General features: G+C 33.8%; 1 protein-coding gene across 7 annotated transcripts in view; it reads right to left on the bottom strand.

Moving 5' to 3' along the window:
* The window catches only part of FASTKD1 (FAST kinase domains 1), a 32,249-nt gene that overhangs the window by 8,623 nt on the left and 855 nt on the right, over positions 1-22,771 (bottom strand). For 2 of the 7 annotated variants that reach the window (XM_004674565.2, XM_012724699.1), the window contains exons 1-9: positions 20,858-20,905; positions 18,713-19,228; positions 14,831-14,899; positions 13,184-13,309; positions 10,855-11,253; positions 8,583-8,693; positions 7,245-7,376; positions 2,703-3,192; positions 1,613-1,727 (exon numbers count right to left, since the gene is read on the bottom strand). In XM_004674565.2, coding sequence (XP_004674622.1) covers positions 1,613-1,727; positions 2,703-3,192; positions 7,245-7,376; positions 8,583-8,693; positions 10,855-11,253; positions 13,184-13,309; positions 14,831-14,899; positions 18,713-19,047 — 1,777 coding nt within the window. In that variant the 5' untranslated portion in view covers positions 19,048-19,228; positions 20,858-20,905. Of the gene's footprint in view, positions 1-1,612; positions 1,728-2,702; positions 3,193-7,244; positions 7,377-8,582; positions 8,694-10,854; positions 11,254-13,183; positions 13,310-14,830; positions 14,900-18,712; positions 19,229-20,857; positions 20,906-22,771 lie in introns of those variants that run through there. The other 5 variants (XM_012724690.1, XM_012724687.1, XM_012724693.1 and 2 more) reach the window with 5 other exon arrangements.

Here is a 22,771-nt window from a genome sequence, read left to right as displayed (position 1 = left end):
ATGGAGATTAAACATGGACCTGCCATACAACCCAGCAATTTTACTCCTAAGTATTCACCTGATGAACACAAAAGCACGAAATCAAAGGGTAACACACATTCTTATGTTCCTACAACCAAGTTACAGAAACAATCTAGGCCTAAATACAGCTGACTGGAGCCAGAAGATGTGGTAAATATACACAATGGGACGCTACTCAGCTATCAAAAATGTAAATTCTTGCTATGTGCAGCAACATAGTTGTAGCTAGAAGAGATTATACTAAGAAAAGCAAATCAGATGGTAAAAAATATGGAATAGTGTCACTTAACAAAGGCTCAAATAAAGCCAAATTAAGAAGCAAATATAGAAAGTGGACGATAGAACTGAGCTACAGAGTGGGAGGTGTGAGAACAAAGGGCAGTGAAAACAACAGACTATGGTGGAGGACTGGGAATGTTTTGATGATGAGTGCAGTATGGTAACAATACCTGAGGGGGAAGGTCCTATACTCCTAAAACATAATGTAAACCAATGTTATTCATTAAATATGAGAAATAAAATTTAAAAAGAAGACAAGGAAAAGTGATATAATACCTAATGTTAGTTTGATTCAAAAAGTGATAAAAGACAATTTGGTGGCAAATGGAAAAGTTTGATTAATGGAAGAGATTTAAACTTGGAAAGAGATTAGCTTTTTTTTTAAGATTTATTTATTTGTACATACAGGACTGGGGTACAAGCCAGAGGTGGAGAGGTGGTGAGAGGATTCACCAGAGACAGAGTGGGGAGCAGAACAGGCCAACTGACAAGTGCACTGCTGAGCAGAAGGTCAGGAAAGGTCTGCGGCGCCATGTGGGTCACCTCCAGGGCAGTGGCTTTAGCTTCTTAGTGCTGTGCTATAACCCAATGCGCCACCACAGAGGGTCCCCGGTAAGAGATTAGAGTCTAGATTAACTTTCTTAGGTGTGACAATAGTAGTGTGGTGACACATAAATTATTCTTAGAGTGGTTTGCCTAAGTAATTAGAGGTGAAGGGTTATAATGCCAATAACCTATTTTCAAATAACTCAGAAAGAAGAGATGAAGAGATATAAACGGTAGAAGCAAGTGTCACAAAATGTTGACTATTGAATCTACCCAGTGAGCATGTGTTTCTTACTCAATTCTTTCCATTTTTTTAAATAGGTTCGATATTTTTCTTAATAATAGTTTCAACAATAGATACAAAATTTTTTTTAAGTGTAAAACTCATTATTATTGTGGTCACCATTTAAATAAAAAATATGGAGGGCCTCCCTGATGGCATAGAGGTTAAAGTCTCAGCATTATCTCCAGCCACTGCGGCATGAATTCAATCCCCGGCTAGGGAGCTGACCCACATGGTGTAGCAGAACTTTCCTGATGCTCATGCTGCTCCCCCTAGCAGTGTATTTCAATGGATCTTCCTGCTCTGCTCCCCACACTGTCTCTGGGTGAGTCCTCTCAACCCCTTCACCTCTGACCTAATCCCCAGTTTTTATATGCATTAACAAATAAAAATTAAAAATTTTAAAAAGTACAGTATTCTTAAAAACAAATAAATAAATAATATCTCATGGCACAGCAATGTATTATGAAACAATATACCTACTCAAATAAGAATTCAGGTGTTGAATGCAAGTTCCAAAAAATTCATCCCTTTGTGGTGGGTCATAGTTCAATGTGCTGAATGGAAGAATAACAGCAAGGACTGCAAAAGGATGGATCTGTATAAATAGATAAACAATGTATAAATTTCACCAAATTTTAACCTAATTATTATTTTAGATGCAATCTTTTTCTAATATGCCTATTGTTAAATTATAAATACATAACTGTTTCAGATGAATTTTTCTACCATCTTTCTCTACTTAGCCCTACCACAATTTTTGGCATCTTCATGTGCTAGTGAGAAAAAAATAAATCAGAAAACCTACAAATTACTTGTTAGATATGAAATATGGTTCCAAAATTCGTTAGTCATTAAAAGGAATAGGTATTAGTATCACTTAATTTCTGCATTATCAGTGCATTTCATAGTCTCATAATAAGAATCTTAATTTGTAGACAACAAAATATATCTTTCATTCATCCATCTTTTATCTAATTTATCTAATACCTAATGATTCCCAGTCACCATGTTAACCAAATAATACTTTTATTTCTGTTTGTGAGAACTATCCTCCAACTAAAAGCCTTATCCTGACAAATACAATATATTTTGTGAGCATCTTCTCACATAATCCAAAAGGCAGCATTTTATAGTGCAGAAATAAATTCATAAAAAGACACACTAAAATTTTAAGAACACTTAAATTCAGTGGACAGATACCTTGTAATTTTCTCCATTTTTCACATTTAACTCATACTTTTAAATACTAAAAATAATATCAAAGAATAATAGAAAATAATAAAAGGAAAAAACAAAACTGATTCACATCTTACAATCCTAATACAACTAGGGTTGTTTTCAGTATTTCCTTCTACTCGATAAATCTTGACTAATGAACCAAAGGATGACTGCTAATCTGACCAAAAGGAAGAAGCATTAGGTAGAGGAATAGTAAACTGCTGAACCAGAAGGGAGAGCTTAATTTTTAAACTTTCAATTCTGATCAAGTCCTCTAAGTACTTATAATAAACATTTGTTCCTTTTGGAGTCAACAATGATCTAAAACTAATGTGTGCTATTTCCACTTTACCTTTTTAATATGCTGAATGACCACTGAGGCTATCCTATCAAGTAGCAAAGGACTGAGGTAGTTTGTTCTAGAAATAAAAGATGCAATCCCAGTAACATTTTCGTAATCAATTTCATCCATCATACTCTGTAAAGCAGCAACTGCTTCTTCAAGAAGTGATTCAGAAAACCAGTCTCCTTTCGTTAAAGTTTTAAGTTCTTCCCATAACAGATTCAAATTGTTACATTTTCTTAATCTCTGATGACCATAATGATCTAATTTTTGAAGTAGTTTCAACTGCTTCCCAGTAACACTATCCAGACACATGTGATCATACTGAATCCATCTTAAAACAGATGTAGCAAGAATGTTCAGGTCATTTAGGTCACACTGTGGTAAAATAGCCTCAATTTGTGATAACCCAGTTTTATCCAGGTAAGGAGGAGGAAGCATGGAAATAGTGCAGACCAAGGTGGTAATCTCATCAGGTTTAATGCTGATTTTCAAATGACTATGAGAGAAGGGGAGAAAAATGAAAAAAAAAAATCAATATATCATCAATGCAAACAAATATTATATCAAAATACAAATAAATAACTATAAGTAGTAGGTACCATAGGCTTAAAATAGCAGTTAAGAAGGGTTGGATAAATTCAAAGATGATTAGTTTGTCAAGGGTTAACAAGGGAAGATATTCCAAAGCAGGGGCTCTATGGAGCTACAAGGGGCTGTCTCAGTACTATCAAGCCAGCCACTGCAACATGAGTTTGAGTCCCTGTGCCTCTGGCCTATACCCCAGTTATTATATGTATCAATAAATAAAAATAAATTTTAAATAAAGATATTCTAAAGCACATCCCAGATTTTTTTCTGCAAAAATAAAACCAGAGTCTCTGGCAAGCAAAAAGTCAATATCAAAATAATGTTTCTAGTGGTACTGCTGTAGACAGAATTTGGACTGAATTTTTTATATGACATATTGGTATGACCTATAGCAATCACTCAATAGTGGTTCCCATCCCACCTGGTGCTATGGATTAAAGCATAGCACTATGAAGCTATCCGCAGTCATTGCTGCACAAGTTCGACCACCAGGAAGCTGACCCACATGGTACAGCAGACCTCTTCTGGCCCACACGCTGCTCCCCTAAGCAGTCTATTTTAGTACATCTGCCTGTTCTGTTTCCCACTCTGTCTCTAGTGAATCTGCTCACCCCTGCAACTCTGGCCTGTACCCCAGTTCTTATATGCATAAATAAATAAAACTTTTTAAAAATAGTGGTTCCCTTGCTTCTACTATACAGGAAGTCCAGTCTTTAAAACAATTAATGCCATACTCCTCCTTTCCCATTTTCTAAAATCTCTTAGTAGCATCTACTGAAGAGTAACATCAGTAACCTTTACACTAGCAATCAAATTCCTTGGTAAATACCCACAGAAATGCAAACAAAATGAAGCATGGTTAGCCATGATAAGCAGTCAGGGACCTTAGTAACAACCTAATATGAATCTTGCTTCATGCTCAACCATATACCACCATGAGGCAGTATCGCCTTAGGGGATTCCAAGACCTCTGGGCCTGAAGAGTCCCATAACTACTGACCTGTCCCTCATCCTTTACTCACCCCTTGGTATGTAGCCACATCACATCTGACATGTTTAGCTGCCAATGCAAACCCAACCAGAAACTTCTAGAAATGGAAAGTGTATATAAGCCCCTGACTCCCTGCAGATAGGGCTCAGCTTTGGGATAAGAATCCACTGAGTCAGCTCCAGTGCATTAAACCTGCTTCTTGTTCACCCTGGTGTCCATGTTTGTGCCATATAACAATATGTTTTACTAAAGGATAAGTGTACTACTATTTGCCATGTAACAATTTCTTTACTGAAGGATAAGTGTACTACTATTCATAGTAGCCAAAAATTTAGAAGTAAATAAAATATTTATCAATAGGAGAAAACAATTTTTACAAATTTGCTCTAGTCTTACAAGAAAATCACACAGCAAAAACATGGATAAAGGCAAAACTAATCCTTGTTGACACAAGCTATGCAACTTCTATTGACTGACAAATTCCGGATAGAAAAGTAAAAGCTCTGAAAAATCAGAATTTCAACTGCTAACTTATGTTATGACCTCCCTTTTTTGTATAATCATAATATCAAAATATTCTGAGCAACCATCAGTTTACAACTGTATTGCCATAGTCTCATAAAGCAGCTGCCTGGCCCAGGCAAGCTACCCCAGGGTGGGAAATTCCTCTGTCTCCGGAGACAAAAGACAAGTCCCAGGACAAAGAAGACTCTAGGGCATAAAAACTCCTGGAAAGCTTCCTTGGTTTCTTTAAAATAAAAAGCAAATCTCTAATAAGACTTCCAGGGCATAAGGACTCCTGGACAATTTTTAACCTTGTTTATACAGGTGTTGCATAATACACAACTGTACAATTTTCAATTAATTTACTCCTTTTTAAAACAAACAGTAACTACTCTCTGCTAGCCTTAAATTAGCCATTAGCTTTTCTTTAGACAATCACTGATAACACTGCTAACGCAATTTACTACTTCCCTAAAACCCCTAATAACCTTTTGCTAACCATCTCATCCTTTCCCAGACCCCTCTTCCCTTGAGTTATAGCTAAACATCTGTATATATGACAATTATCACAAAATGTATAATTTAGTATACCATAAAACGTTAAGAAAAAAATGCTTTGTTCCCCTTCTCCTTGAAAACATTTATGACAATTTAATGGCCATCTCTCATTAACTTACTCTATGCATTATTACAATTAACTACTTGTTATACAGTATAAATAAAGACCTGCTGAGGGAATGAGCAGGAAGACTTGCACCCAACTTTGACTCCTGTGTCTTCCTCAAGCCTGCTCCCTTCTCCTCTTCTGGAATCTCCATTTGATGCCTTCCCACCTTAGGGCCCTGCCTGTCTTGCCTCCTGACACCTCAATAGTTGGGGCTGGTCCCCAACACCTTGTCATGCATTCACAGACAAAAATTAGTTGGGGAGGGAGGGCCCTCCCTGGTGGCACAGCAGGTTAAAGCACAGCACTAAGAAGCTAAAGCCACTTCAGCATGAATTTGATCCCCGCCCAAGATGATACTACCCCCAGCAGTGTACTTGTCAGTCTGCCTGTTCTGCTCCCCACTCTGTCTCTGGTGAATCCTCTCACCACCCCTGCACCTCTGGCCTGTACCCCAGTTCTGCATGCATAAATAAATACATCTTTTAAAAAAATTAGTTGGGGAGAAGGGAGGATATAAATATGAATGGACATTTTATTTCAATGTTAAAAACAAAAACCCTTATTCCAGTGTAAGAACTTCCTGGGTTCCCAGCATGGTTTCAGATCTATTTATAAAAATATTTCCCTAAACTACTTTAATTAGATTGTGTTCCTACTAACATCTACATTGCCTGCACACCAGTGAAGAAAGGTGAATAATTTTTTTTTTTAAGATTTATTTATTTATTCATACAGAACTGGGATACAGGCCAGAGATGCGGAGGGTGAGAAGATTCACCAGAGACAGACTGGGGAGCAGATCGATGAAGTACACTGCTGAGGGGAGCAGCGGGCAGGTCAGGAGAGGTCTGCCACGCCATGTGGTCACCTCTGTCTGGAGCAGGTGGGGATCGAACTCATGTGGTAGTGGCTTAAGCTTCTTAGTGCAGTGCTTTAACCCGCTGCGCTACCAGGGAGGGCCCGAAAGGTGAATAATTTTTAAGATGAACACCATTATTTTTATATAACATCTCCCCAACTAAATTTTTGATATAATTTCAAACTTTAGATGTATATTTTAAAATTAAAGTAAAAGACAAATAAGGGGCTCTCCCTCGCCAAAAATGCTGAAATTTAACCCTGTCATATTTATAAAGGAAAACAAACATTGCAGGTAAAGAGAAATCTCCTTTGCTGCTCCCAGCCCTGCTTTTACGTTTCTATTAAAACACTTATAGGTAAACATTTTAATTATGAAAAAAATGTGAAGTAACTAATGACTAAATAATCATGTATGTGGGCCAGAGTGATAGTTCATTTAGAACATATGAGAATTCCTTAGGAAGTTATATGTAAGTTTGTGTGAAATAAGGGAAGGATGAAGAAACAATAAGTATGCATGTGATCAGTCACCTGTTAATTTTTTCTTGAAGAAAAAGATGCACATTCTTTAACACACTAATAAGTTGCCACGTCAATAAAATGCCATTCTTGTTCCTCAGCTCAAATACCTTCTTTTCCCATAAAGACATATCACTTTATTATAACAAAAAATCATTTTTAACTATTCTTGTAGGAAAGGAAAGTGGTTTGGCTTTTATTCATTTCCTAAGAATCTAATCAACCTTACTGGCCTCATTTCCATTTCAAAATAAACCAAGCACAAATATTAAAATAGCATAAAGGGATATAAGTATTGTAACAACTAGTTACCCAATTCTGCTCTGAAGATTCCAACAACTTTAAACACAAACAAAATAAATACTGAGACTAGATTATAAAATGAAAGATTATATTGACATTTCTACTTAAATCTTACCTTAGCAGTAATTCTCTGAGTTTCACAAAAAAATCTTTATTTTGAAAATGTAGAAAAATCAATGCTCGAGTTATCTTCAGTAACTCTTTTGGTTTATAGTTATCCAAATGTTTCTGTAGAATTGAAGCAATTCTAAAAAAAAAAAAGATACAAGATGTATGTATTAAATATTCACTGATAAGCTCTTTCCTGTCAGATATTATGTCTATGCTGGAAAAATAGTAATAAATGAGACATGGTTTTCCACCCCTAAAATAGAAGATAGTAACAGAAATATAACTTAAAATAAAACATGGTAAGAACTAACAACAAAGCGTGAATAAAATAATAATGAATTATCAATAGTAAGAGAAAAAAAGTATATAGTTTTACTTCCTAAGTTGAAAAAACTCAGTCATCAAATTCTATCTCCATGGCCCCATGAAAATTTTGTTACCAAGAGTAATTAAAATTTGCAAAAACAATTTAATTTTCCTTCTTAAATCCACTGACCTAATGAAAATACTTAACAGCAATGGGAAATACTAAGAGGCAATTGCCTCTTAGGAAGTAGCCTCCTTAGGAAGTTGGAGGAAATGGGGCAAAAGAAATGTTTTAAAAGTAATATATGGGGCTTCCTTGTTGTTAAGTCTCAACACTATGAAACTATCCACTGCCACTGCAGCATGACTTTAATCCTGGCCAGAGAGGAGCCTCATATGGCACAGCAGACCTCTCCTGTCTCACCCACTGCTCCCCTCAGCAGTGTATTCCAGTCAGTCTTCTTGTTCTGCTCCCTATTCTGATTCTGGTGAATCTTATCACTGCTTCCCCTGCCTCTGGCATACACCCCAGTTCTTGTAAGCATAAACAAATAACACTTATTTTAAAAAGTAGTATATAATAGATAATGAAAACTAAGTATATAAAATCTGCACCACATATTTTTTTCTTTCTTAAATGTCAAGTTAACTAAAAGGTCAATATATGATCTATAGATCAATATATTACTCAAGTACTGAATGTGGTGTGAAACAATTCAAGTTCACACAGAAATTAACGATATTGCAGAAACTGTCTTTTTGAAAAATCAGGTCCTGTTCTTTCCACTTTACTAGATTATGGTGATCTATTTGAAAATATTAACAACAAAAGAAATGAAAAATGCTATAAATAACTTTAAAAATCTCTATTTTGAAAAATAAACTACTTAGAAAGTAAAAAAAATACTTTGTTAATTCCTTATTTCTTCAAAACCAACAGTTGGATTATAGGGGGGGAAACTTATTTTTCTCTCAAAAATATAGGTACTTATTAATTATAACTAAACTTAACACCATTAATGTCAGGAAAAACTACTTTTTAATCAGACGTGCATTTCTGCTTTCTATCTCTTCCATTGCTCCAATCACCGTGAGGGCTTGTTGGCTGGTCAGTTCTTCTGACATCAATAACAAAGTTGATTTGAGTCTAGAAGTAAACAAAGGTATTTTTATGTAAAAAAATCAGCTTATAAGAAAGCTATTTAAATGACATTCTTGGATCACAAATAGAAAAATAATATAAACTGAAGTTGATTCTAATTCTAATTCTCTCCCCCTATAATTGGGAATAAAATATTATTGAAGAAAAATATATTGTTTTTTAAAGTAATTAAAGCCTCAGTAAACTTAAACTGTCTCTTAAAAAATATAAAGAGAAAAAACAATATATACATATATATGTATATATATACATATATATGTGTGTGTATATATATGTACATATATACATATATATATATATATGTATAAAGAAGAGCAACCGGTTAAAGCATAGCACTACAAAGCTGGCAGCAGCAGCAGGCCAGAGAGGTGACCCACATGGTGCCACAGACCTCTCCTATCTTGCCCGCTGCTCCCCTCAGTATTTAGTCAGTCTGCCTGTTCTGCTCCTATGCTGTCTTTGGTGAATCCTCTCACCACCCCTGTACCACTAGCCTGTATCCTAGTTCTGTATAAATAAATAAATAAATATTTTTTTAAAGTATATATATATAAATTTTCTAATTGATTTTCAAATAGGATAAATTTATAATGTCCACCAAAAGATTCAGAGACATTATTTAGTACTTGAATTAAAGAACAATTAGTAGTCCCACAAAATCCAAATTTTTAAAAAGTGAATGTGACTAGGAAGTCAGTATGTGCACATATGAAAAGGAATCTAGTTTTTAAAGATTTATTTATGCATACAGAACTGGGGTACAGGTCAGAGGTACAGGGGTGGTGAGAGGATTCACCAGAGACCTTGTGTGGAGCAGAACAGGCCAACTGACAAAAAACACTGCTCAGAGGAGCAGTTGGTGGGTCAGGAGAGGCCTGCCTCCCCATGTGAGTCACCTCCAGGAGGGATTGAACTCATGCTGAAGTGGCTTTAGCTTCTTAATGCTGTGCTTTAACCTGCTGCACCACCAGGGAGGGCCCTAAAATGAAATTTTTTTAATGGTTCCTTTTTTAACCACCCACAGTGCTACAATAATAAAACTATCCAAATATAAATGTACCCTTTAGAATAATTTAGAATATAAACCCAAATCATGAAATTTAGTAACAGGACAAACTTTCTATTCACACTGAATAAGTTCACAATGTCCTTTTCATCAAACTTATTAAATATTTCAAATCCAGTTTCCCCCCAAAGATTTTCTTAACCACTTTAGTCCATATTTGTCTCTTAGTTTTCTATTTGCCTAAAGTACTACTATCTATCTAAATCACTAATTGAGCACCTACTATAAACAATACTGTAGTATCATGCTATTCACATATTTCAATTATATATTTTTATCTGCCTAAATAGAATATAAATTCTTTGAAGGCATGCACTCAGTTAAATTCAACTCTGTGTTGCTTTAGCGTTGAGATTTTAACAGTATTTAACAATCAAAAAAAGTTTCCAATAAAAGTTTTTTTAATAATCATTTCAGTAGTCTCTTAAAATGTGCCCTTAAATTTCTACATATAATTCAAATGACTCTAAAATAAAACTCTCCGTGAAGTTTTCACAAACAGTAAGGACAAAGATACCTCTAGAATGCAACACCTCGACCCATTGCTTAACTGAATCTAATCTCTTTGCTCATATAGTAACCATGTATTAATTTAGTATTTGCTTACCTTCATATTCCAAATATTTCTATCTACAGCATAAGAGCATTTACTAGTGTGCATAATAAATGCTTTGGATGATGAATGTGAAGAGTACAAAACATAACATGGTCCACTATTAGGAAACTACTATAATTTTGATTACTCCACAACCTATACTAAAGTTGGGGGATTCTTATGCCTGGAAGACCAGTCACACTGGTCTTAAAAAACACACTTAAATGGTCTTCCTGTTCATCTGCTTTTATGCTAGTCACCACCAGGGGATTATTGGTTCCCTCAAAACACAGAATAAACTAACAGTTTGATATGTAAATCAGAATAATCAGAGAAAGAGTCAAGGTACAGAGCATTAGAGATTATTTTTCCTTCCATGGTTGAATGATGAGATTTTTGTGACTTCCAGAACTACAAGGAGATTTAAGCTTGAAGTCTCCATGTATTTTCTGAAAGGAAAGGAAAGCATTTTTAGCTGAACTTACTTTTTTTTTTCTTCAGGTCCTGCCATGGGTGCCAATGCTACAAACAACTTTACAAAGCTGGCAGGTTGATCAATCAGAGGAATCATTTCAGTTAACCTCTTTTTAGCAACTGCAAAAAATTCAAAACTATGAAACTGTAGAGAATTATATAAACTAAGTATTTTACTGATGGATTCCAAATCAAGGTCATTTGCATTGCTTAAAAACACTTTATTGCACCTTTCTAATAGTGGATAATAACAATATTTAGTATTTCGAAGAAATTGTACTATTCTTCTTGCAATGTTGACATGGGAAGAATCTATGGTGTCCAAAAGAAGTTCTGTTTTGTTCACTAGTTGCTCTTGAAAATGCTGTGATATTAAAGAAGATATGTTGACCATCAAAACAGACAAAGATCTGAAAAGGAAAAAAGATGCAAATATTTCAAATCCAGCTTCTCCCCAGTTTTTCATAACCACTTTACTCCACATTTTTCTCTCAGTTTTCTATCTGCCCAGAGCATTACTATTATTAAAGAATAAAGAACAATTCTAAGATCAAATGATTAGATAAAGAAAGAAACCAGTAAAAGGTTTCATTATCACAAAAATTTTCTTTTAAATATTAGAGGGACTTGAACATCCTAGTAATTGAATCTCTTCAGACAAAGAAACATTGAACACTATTTTTTATTGAGTGTATATAACACCTTATTCTAAAGATAGCTACTTTGGAGGAAAATATTTTAGTGAAATTAAATCACTTGGCACCAACAAAAACAGAAATAATGCAAAATTAAAAGTCTCATTTTTGTAAACAGACTTTGACTTGTTATTCTGATTTCAAGTTTTATAATCTTTCATATTAGATTAATTTGAATAATACAACAGTAAGATAATATTGAACATGAAATGGTATTCAATAAGTTTTCTCTCAATAAATACTTTTAAAGAATATAAATCACTCTTCCAGATATTATGGAAGACACTGAACCTACCAGGTGAAGACATGTTTTCAAAATACAGTTTTACATATTATAAAATTCAGAAAACTACAAATATAAGAATGTACATATAATGAATAAGTTATGCAAAATGGAAATGATATATAACAAGCACTTGGAGATAAAAATTAGAAAATAATCCATGAAAAAGATACAAAAATATAAATCTAAAACTTTATCAGCCATTAAGATAGTATGGCTGTTTGCATTCCTTTGTTTCCAAATCTCTTCAATCTGTTCAATGAAATATGTATTCTTTAAAAATCTAGTTTTGTATAGGACTACAGATTATCTAACCAAAATTTTTAAGATTAATAGTAATCAATATTAATTAGAAACCTACTATTTCTATTCAGTTTAGCTGCAAAACTCCTTAAATCCTTTTTTAAAATTATGTATATATTTTAATTACATTTTGGAGAGGGGATATTTACAGTGATTTAAATAGATTCTCAAAATGGCATGCCTGTAAGAATTTTCAAGTTTTAAAAAATTACTTTATAGCAATTTTTCATGCATTTGTGAAAATATACATAATTTAAAATTTACCATTAAAAATTTTTAAATGTTTGTTAAGTACGAGTTCAGAGGTATTAAGTACATTTATACTATTGTGAAATCATCACAATCCACCTGCAAAACTTCTTTTCATCTCCTCAAACTAAAATTCCTTACCTACTCAACCAGACCTCCTCATTCTCCCTACCCTTAATCCATTACAATAAACAATCTACTTAGTTTGCAAAGAATTTGCCTACTCTAGGTACTTTATGTAAATGGAATCATGCAATACAGTCCTCTTGTGTATGGTTTATTTCACAGAGCATAATGTTTACAAGATTCACCCATGCTGTAATATTTGCTTCCTCTTTAAGGCTGAATAATATTCCATTGTAAGAATATACATTTAGATTGTCTATTCATCTACTTATGGATATTTAAATTTATTCCACCTTTTAGGTATGGTAACTAATGCTTCTATGAACATAAGTTTATTTTATGGATTGAATTGTGTACCCACAATTCATATATTAAAGGTCTAGCGACTAATGTTAACAGGACCTTTAGGGAAGTAATTAAAGTTAACTACTAATTTGTTAAGTTTCAAGTAAGGTAAATCTCAAAACTTTCACAGATCCCTAAAAATTTTACTATACTTTATAAATTTTATCTCAACTTCATACAACATTGTCAAGTAGAAACAACTATCTATGTTTTATAGATGAGTATATCAAAGATCCAAGAGATTAAAGTCACCCAGCCAGGAAGTGGCAAACCTAATGTCTGTGTATTTAAAACTCAGAATATATCCACCAAAAACACAAGGTCTCTAAATAAATTTACCTTAAATCCTGTGTGGTTTCCAAGTTCTTATTTACAGTATCAGCTATTTTCCCCATTAATGGACTAAAATATAGTTGTTGGTCTGCTAGGCAAGAGGAAAATTTTGACAGCACACTGATTTCAAATCTATTAAGAGGAATATACAAAATATCATTATTATTTACTTTCACTTAAGACACATAATGCATAGCTATAACATAAAAAGTAAATCAAAAAGCAAGCAATCAAAACCACTAATATATTACTAATATAAAATAAGTTTTTCTAAACATTTATTATTTACTATTATAAAAGGAGCATGTGCTAACTATTAAAATCAGATACCATGGGAAGAGTTTACATCACTCAAAATTACTTAAATCACTTATTTAATAATTTTTTGAGATGACAAAACCATATCAGATCAAGGTTGCATATTAACAAATGAAACAACCACTATTACAACCATGCTGTAATAAACACCAGAATCTTTCTGTGGAAATTATGACCCAATTTCTTCAACAAGTAAATGGCAAGACAAAAGATTAAGAGTAATATAAATATTCCCATTCACTCACTACCCCTCAGAATAAACTATCATATCATTTCATCTGTAAACAACTTATACTATGCATTTATTTGTATGCATTTTTGAGACAAATACTCTTTTAAAAATATATAATCACAATGCCATTATAATAGTTACAGAATTCCTTAATGTCATCTAATAGCTGATTTGTTCAGTTCCTTCAGTACTTCATAAAGGTCTTTCCTTTTTTTAAAGATTTATTTATTTATGCATACAAGAACTGAGGTACAAGCCATAAAAAAATACTCACAAGAAATATAACATGAGCAAATTTCACATTTTTCTAGATGATAACTGATTATAGGAACATGCCAAAAATATAACTGTGAATATCATAGGAAATATTGATGGATCTGAATTGATACCATTTATAGAAGTGGACTAGAGGGTTTTTAAGTCACCTAGGAGCTCCCTGTTCACTGTCTCTCCATAAAGATGGAGGGAGAGACAGTGAACAGGGAGCTCCTAGGTGACTTAAAAACCCTCTAGTCCACAAATGCTACTAAACACAGTTATAAAGCCATCCTTTGCACTAAACTAGTGTCTTCTTTTTTGCTTCTTTCATGGCTACTGAACTTTTAGGTTTATATTGCCAGCCTATCACTCAGAGAAGCTCTTCTTTCTGAAACAGAACTCTTTCAGAAAAAATATTCAAGAAATCTAGTCCACAAACAACTATGCTTCTACATTATTAATATTTTGATAAATTATCTATACACTGTGAGTGATAATTGTATACTATTTGAATAATATTTATTAAATACATATAAATATATATAAGTATAGTTATATATAAAGTACGTAATGTCTCCCATTCTTAATTTAAAGATGTAACATTTGAAATACTGTTCTTTTCCTCTTAAAGAAAAAGACAAATATCATTCTGAAAGATTTTACTGTGCTATATAAGAAGCAGACTTACCCAATAAAAAGCCCTCAAACAAAATTAAGTTTAAATACATTTTGTTCAAGTAAGCTTGATAGTAAGCACCAACCCTCCATTCTTTCCTTGTAAGGTTTCACTATGCTAACCCTAAAAAGGGTAGCTTTTGTCTTAGATGACGAACCCAAATACTTGCCTTTCCAGTCTTCTCCATGCTTCTATAACTAGGGCCTCAACGAATGGGTCATGGGCCTCAACAGCAAATCTCAATAAAAACAACACAATATTTTCCATACATAAACACTCTTAAATCATCAAAAACACATGCAGTAAGAATTATACTGTAGAAGGGAGCCTCAAATTATATTTTTACACAATCGTTATTTCTGGTCCAGTTCCCATTTCAATGTTCTGATTTCTTAGCTACAACCAATAAACATCTATGCTTTATCCCATCTCCCTCTCATCCTTTTATTTGCTTGTTTCAATGCACTAAGTGGTGAAAATATTCAAAGATGTAATTTATGATAAAAGTACATGTAACACATGTAGTGTTATTCTGATTAGGAAAAAAAAGAATTTGCAAAGAATAGCTCTTTTTCACAGAAGTAATAGGGAAAGGATGTGAGCGCACTCCCTCACTACCACAAAATTATGAAGTTGAGTTTCCCACATTTGAGGAAATCACAGGGATCAGCCCATCTAAAGTCCAAAAAATACCTTGCCCAGGAAAACCATATCTTCCCTGACAAATTAAGTATTATAAAAAAACTTGTATAGTGGAAAGCATGTAAAGAATAACTAAGGGAAAATTTTATATATATAAAGATTCTTGTGCACGGATTTTCATCCCAGCATTGTTTATAATGTGAAAAACTAATTCTAACAATAGGTGAATATATAAATGATTCTATAAAATGAAATAGTACTTGATTATTCAAAATTAACTTTTCTTTCATTTTTTAAAAAAGATTTAAGTGCTGGAGTTACAAAATGATGTAAAAATAAACTATTATATTATATATAAAAAAAATTTAAGTGCTGGGGTATAGACCAAAGGTGTGGGAAGGGGAGTGAGCAGGTTCACCAGAGACAGAGTGGGGAACAGAACAGGCAGATCAATTAGAGTATGCAGCTGAGGGGAGCAGCTGAAACTTAACTCCTTGTGCCACCTTGGAGGCCCTATGAGCACATTTTAAAGCAAATGCTCACAATATAATGTTAACTTAGGGAAACAAGTAGCATATAAAACTGCAAGAAATATATTTCATATGTGTATAAAAAATAACAGCAAAGTACTTCAAATAAAAGAATGTGGTTGTTTAAGAGTAGTAATTATAAATTGATTTCTTTTATTCTCAATTTTACGTTCATTGGATAATCTTTAAACCAAAATTATTGAGTGCAAGGGCATTTTTATCACCAGCAGTCTATAAGACTTCTTGTTCCTGTATACCTTAACTGATAAGCAATAGATACATCATATATACTATGTATTATGTGTATAAAAATAATCTCATTTTTAAAACCAGTTTCAACATCTTTAGAATGTTAGGGCTATTATCTCACCTAAAAGTCATACTTTCTGGTTAAATTATGAGGTAAACTTAGTTAAACACTGCAATAAAATTTGAAAACAAATTTATATTCTACTCTTGAAATTTCTTCTTTATTAAAATATGACTTAAGAGAAACAGAAATGCAGTTTTTAATCAACAGTCCAATCATCACCAAAAAGCATTTTTCACTCTGTACCTGACCAATATCAGTCTTATAAGATGTTCAACACAACATGCTGTGATTAAGTTTGGAAAATGTCCCAGCTAGAGAGGCACAAAGTAAATTAACATCTTAAAGGTTCTGAAAAATTATGCAAAAATTGATAAATTTTGTCTGATTCAGCATTTTCCTAACATGACCTCTGAGAAAGTGGTCATTATTAGCATAATGTATGTCCTTCATGTACCAGAAAAAAAGCTTTGCAAGCCAAGAAAGATCACCAAAAAAGGAAGTTGCTCTTGATTAATTTAACACCAACCTCCCAAATAAGTCTTAACTTTCCTCTAAATGCTGATTCCCTAATAAAAACTGTAACTCCTTAGCATAATGCTGACACCTATAGCTTCTTAAATGATCCTCACAGGTAAGATAGTCATGAGAAAATTGGTTTTCCACCAACAAAACTAACAAACATATTCTAACTTTGGGATTCTTTTTTATCTTTATACCCACTGAATTCTTTATTGAGGTAATCTAGATATTCTGAAGGCTAGATTCCCTTGAAAAAATATAGAGTACCTTTTTCTAGTTTTCCCCAGCTTTACTGACAGTGTTACTGACATTATTGTATTTGGTAGACAAATACAAACTGCATGTATTTAGGCTCTAAATGTGTTAAAATGCATAAATATTGTGAAATAGTCACAATTAATGATTATCACAGTCAAGCTAATTAATGTTCCCATTATTACTTCATAGTAATACTTTTGGATTTGTAGTGGGAAGAATACTTGAAATTACTCTCTGAACAAATTTCAGATATGCAATATATTAACTATAGTCACAACGTTATACATCAGGACTCCAGAACTTGTTCATCTAATAACTGAAGTATTTGACCAGCATCTCTATTCTCCCAGCACTTTAGCTCCTGGTAGCCACCATTCTACTCTGTTAATTTGAGCTCATCTTTTTTATTTTTAGACTCCACATATAAGTAAGATCATGCAGTATTCACCTGTATATGATTTTTTTCACTTAGCATAATGTTCTTCACATGCATCCTATTTATCTGTTGCAAATGGCAGCAATTCCTTCTTTTTTAAAGTTAACTAGTATATATATATGTAACATATATACATATAAGTATGTATATACAATGTAACATACATATACAATGTAATAAAATATTACATATACAATGTAATATAATATAAACAAAATACACACACACCCCACAGTTCTTTAACCATTTGTCTGTCAACAGCTTTTTAGTTTTGTTCCATAGTTTGGCTACTATAAAAATTGCTACAATGAATATGAGATTGCAGGTATCTCAGAAAATTTTATTGTCTTTGGATATATACCTAGAAATGGGATTGCTAGGTCATACAGTTGTTCTATTTTTATTTTTTAGGGACTCTCACACTTTTTCCATAATGACTATACCAATCTATTGTACATTAGCACAAACAATGAACAAGGGCTTCCTGTTCTCTACATCATCACCAACACTTGCTATTTCTTGTCCTTTTGGTAGTAAGTCATTCTAGCAGGAAGGACTTTTCATTGTATTTTTATTTTCATTTCCCTATGAATCTTTTTTTATACCTGCTGATCATGTATGTTTTCTTTGGGGAAGGGGGAGGAATCAGACCCTATGTCTATTTTTCTTTTTTTTTTTTTTTTAAGATTTATTTATTTACTCATACAGAACTGGGGTACAGGCCAGAGATGCGGTGGGTGAGAGGATTCACCAGAGACAGGGTGGGGAGCAGAACAGGCAGATCAATGAAGTACACTGCTGAGGAGAGCAGCGGGTCAGGAGAGGTCTACCACGCCATGTGGATCTCCTCCCCTCCGGGGCAGGCGGGGATCAAACTCATGTGGAAATGGCTTAAGCTTCTTAGTGCGGTGCTTTAACCCACTGCGCCACCAGGGAGGGTCCCCTATGTCTATTTTTCAATCAGGCTATTTGGTTTTCTACTGAGCTGCAGAAGTTTTATATATAAACACAGAAACAACTAATTGTTTGTTGTTATTAGACATTAATTTGAAGAAGTCTAATTGCTTAATTTGAACTCTAATTGAATCTTCATCATCTTTGGTCAATCATATTTTTAAAAGATTCTATAATTACACATAAGTTAATAATTTTTCTACTTTCATAATAAAATTTGAGTTTTTTAAACTGTAATTCTATTAAAAGAATATCACCCAAACATCTTCAAATATTACCAGGAAAAATATTCATGAGAAAAAAAAACACATTGCTTTTCGTTTAAAGAGATTTTTAGAAAATTAAAATATCAAAATAATTTTTAATCAGTTACATAAATCCTTAAAGGATATTACTTACTGTTGTGTGATGTACAACACATTCACCAGGGTCTCATCATTCATGTGCTCTATTTTCTTAGTAGTTACATTTTGAAGAGTAAGGAATTGGGGATGGTCTTTGATATATTTAACGTTTTTTAACAGACTTGTATTCTGCTTTTTAAATTCCCAAAGTATATTAAATGCATAGCCCACTTGCTTTTCTGAAAGTATGCTTTTGTTTTTTTCAATAAGATCAAATACTTGCTCTTCATCTGTACACTTATTCATCTGACTTATTAATGGTTCACAACTGAAGGGTCGAAATTGAAATACTCTCCAAGAGAATCGACAAAAAGCTCTTAAGTTAATCATATTTGTAAACAATGAGTGTAAGGAAAAGGTATTTTTTCATTTACATTACAAATTTTCTTAAGTTTAAAAAAATATTTACAACTAGTAATCAGGTGCAATATGCTGGTATAATAAAAATAACTCTTTCATTCATGAAAGATTCCATTATGATGAATCCAAATTCCATTCCAATATGTCATTTCTGTAAAAGAATTGGTTTAAAATAAGTATGCTTATTAATGTTAATTCCAAAATTCAAATTAAAGTAACAAGTTTTTTTGTGCACTAACTACAGACTTTGTTGTTAGTCTGAAACAGATAGTAGAATTTATTATAAAACTACATATCCAGGAAAAGGAAATTCCTTCTGTATTCCATTAAAGAAAATTTTCAAAGTCTACATTTCATAGAGTTTTAAATTTGACTATAAAGGCAGAAAAGGGGGAAAAGGACCTCAACACAAAACTTTTTAAATAAAAGAGTAATGATTATTATAAATAGATAAATCACCATTAACGTTTTAAAGAGTAGCCATTAAATTAAAGCCATACATTTTTTTTCTAGAAAAAATGGTCTCTGGTATATTTGCTTTTAGGATTTCTTGCTTTTTTTCCTCCTTTATTCTTTTATCATTTTTCTCCTGTATTCTTTAAATAACTCAAACAGTTTAGACATTACTGACACAAAATATAAAAGAACCAAAGATAATTATCAAAGAGAATAATTTATTTCAACTATATATTTAAAATTTTTATATTTCTAGTTGAGAAACAATGACTTCAAAAGCATATCATTTAACATGTCTGCAATATTTTATAAAGGAGTGTAAAAAATATTATCCTATTAAATTCTGTCAGCTAACAACAGGCTTATGCCATTCATTTGCATTTTACAGATAAAAAAGGTGTAGTTCAAAAAAGATAAAAGTACTCTTGAACTAGTAAAGCTGGGTCAACCATGAAGTTCTTTTGACTCGTTCAACTTAAACGGCTTTGGAATATCAGCAAAGCAATATGTATCAGACTGCTCTCTAATGATAGGCTAAGCTCATTGCAACAAAAAGATGATGAAAATATATTGGCTACTTTTTGGCAGTCAGCACATATTCTTGACCCAAGTGGACTTGGGACACACACATACACCAAAACTCTGCAAATACCAAATGTATGTTCAAGATCCTGTTTACCAGCAACTGACAGGGCCCAGTTCAAGAGTTAGAATGCAGAGATAACAAGTCAGAGATAATAACTGCACCAGTTCTGCTACAATTAACTGACTTTGGGAAAGTCATTAAATCAAAGGAAAGCCTTAGAACTAGTGAGCTGAGCCTCAACTGTGAAGCAGTTTCGCTGCAAGTTAAAAACAGCGACACCTTTTCCAAGTGACAGGCATCCTTTACTCCAAGCCCAGAGAAGACCTGGGCAAATGAATGAAAGTGATCTCGCTGATCACAGCTGCAAAGTGGTTCGACCCTTCCCGCGTCCTTCGCGCTCCGGAAAATCCAATACCGGGAAAGAGGCCTCTGTTTCTTAAACTAACCCTACATCCCGGACCCGAAAATATGCGAAGTGAAAAGAGTAAACCTACAGTCGCTAGCTGGTCTTTCAGGTTAAGTTTTGACCTCAACGCCCAGTAACTTTTCTGAGGATTCCGGAAGAAACAGGTAACCATGGCCCAGTAACTTTTCTGAGGATTCCGGAAGAAACAGGTAACCATGGCTCAGAAGTCAAGGCTATTTCTGTCCCCAACAAAGATCGCAACAGACTTGGTTGTTTCGCGCACTCCTCCCTCACACCCCAGAGTTTTTTAACCTTTCCTTCAGAGACATCACCTTTCTTCTGGTGGTGTCAATCTCCAAAACGGGAAAATGCCGGACCAGCACAGCGTGCACCCCGGAGGTCAGCACTACATATCCCAGAGTACAGCGCGGAAGAGGAGGGCTGCGGAAAAGACGCCCTGACGCTTTTGGGAGGAATGCCGGGCATTGTAGTTCTTCAGTGTGAGACCTCTAGCGCAGCACGTATTAAACTTTTCAAGAACTTAGGTCAGTGTTTTACAGCTACCTAAAGTTTTCTTTGAGTCCAAAGAACACAGAAATTTTAGTACTGTGCAATAGAAGCGAATATTTAGGAAAATGAAATTAGAAAACAATCAGAAAAGAAACGCACAAATTTGTTTTCATATATGAAATCACTCCCAAATGGCAATAAAAGTAAATTCTTACTTTCTATTTCTGTACTCGTTTTATAGTAGATAAACATTTTCATTAATAAATTATATGCACACAATTCAATTAACTTTTTTACAGTGTAAAACTAATGGCTCTTTAAATATATATATATCCTTGATTGTGAAACCACCACAATCAATTTCAGAGTGTTTTTATATCTCCAAAAAGAAATTTCCAAAAGAGATAACCAGTTACTTCTCTCTCCAACATTCCAGCAACCACTAATGGAAGACCAAAGTAGCACCCATTTAGTTATTTGCAACTAAATCAACTGATAATAGATTTGAAGACTGAGGTTAATCTGGATGCAAAGAATAAAAGGATTTTTTGAATCAGTGTGAGGAAAAAGCATAGAAATGACACTGATCATGACCTGTGTCAATGCCTCCAGTCAAGGATAGCCAGGAACACACTTATAGCTAAACAAAGTTAGGTTTATTTTTGTCAGTGAAGCAGGACACACTCCAAGTCCTGTGAATTTATTATTCAGCCTTGTGTTAAATAAGTTTGGGGAGATTTAAGAAGGGCTCATCTCTAGATTGGTTGCTATGAGGAAGCAAAGTAATTCCATGATGGTTTTCTTAATAAGCTTTCTTTAGATAGGCAGGAGGAACAGAGTGAGGTTAAAGATGTAATCCATAAAGAAGCAACAGTCACTCATATTAGCCAGAGTAGGTAGTGTAGTCATTTACCTATAGATCCTGTCAACGTTTTATTATTCTGTCTTTATCCTTTTTGTTTTCCTGCCATTTTGTACCTTTTCTTATACTTCTATGGATAATACTTCATAATCATTATCTTTGTTCTTTTTGTCATTAATGCTTGAAAGGTGAGGCAGCCTAAAATAATAAGAACCCCAAAATGGTGATGGAAAAGGGGATAGCCAGAAGAGACAAACCTTAAAACATTATAAATGACCTTACTTCTGCTTCTCTGGGCTAAGGATGGTGCTCATGGTATAGTTTCATGAGATTTAAGCCACACATAGATTTGAAAGAGATGGGGGAAAGGACCTTGTTGATTTTGTTCTAGTGAGCACTGTAAGGACCTCCACCCTGCTTGGCTGAGTATATCCCTTTGTTACAAGGCAGGGAGAGGGACATGGCTGACCCCCCAACATGCCTGCTCTAAATAGGTTCTGCCATCCACTACTTCAAGACAAAACATATGGAAATTTTGTGTGTGTGTGTGTGTCAGTAATTTTTTTTATTATTTATAACAGTTTATTTTTACATCATTTTGTACATTTTTTTTCATCTCGATTGTAATCCCCACCGTTTCCCATCACCAAGTCACCCGCGTGCCATCACCATAATCCCGTGCACTTCCCTCCCCACCCCACCCCCCTTTTTGATCCCATTCCCCACTCCACCCCCACAAAATGTCTCTGGTATATAGCTGTTGATTATTCTTGTTATTTTCTCGCCTGGTCCATTATACTCCTGCTATGAGTGAAACCATCCGGTATTTTTCTTTCTCTTTCTGGCTTATCTCACTAAGCATGATCTTTTCCAG

The sequence above is a fragment of the Condylura cristata genome, unplaced genomic scaffold, assembly GCF_000260355.1.
Source record: "Condylura cristata isolate star-nosed mole 26May11 unplaced genomic scaffold, ConCri1.0 scaffold00002, whole genome shotgun sequence".
Taxonomy (NCBI): domain Eukaryota; kingdom Metazoa; phylum Chordata; class Mammalia; order Eulipotyphla; family Talpidae; genus Condylura; species Condylura cristata.
The sequence above is the reverse complement of the archived record's forward strand: the minus strand, read 5'-3'. Positions and strand labels throughout refer to the sequence as shown.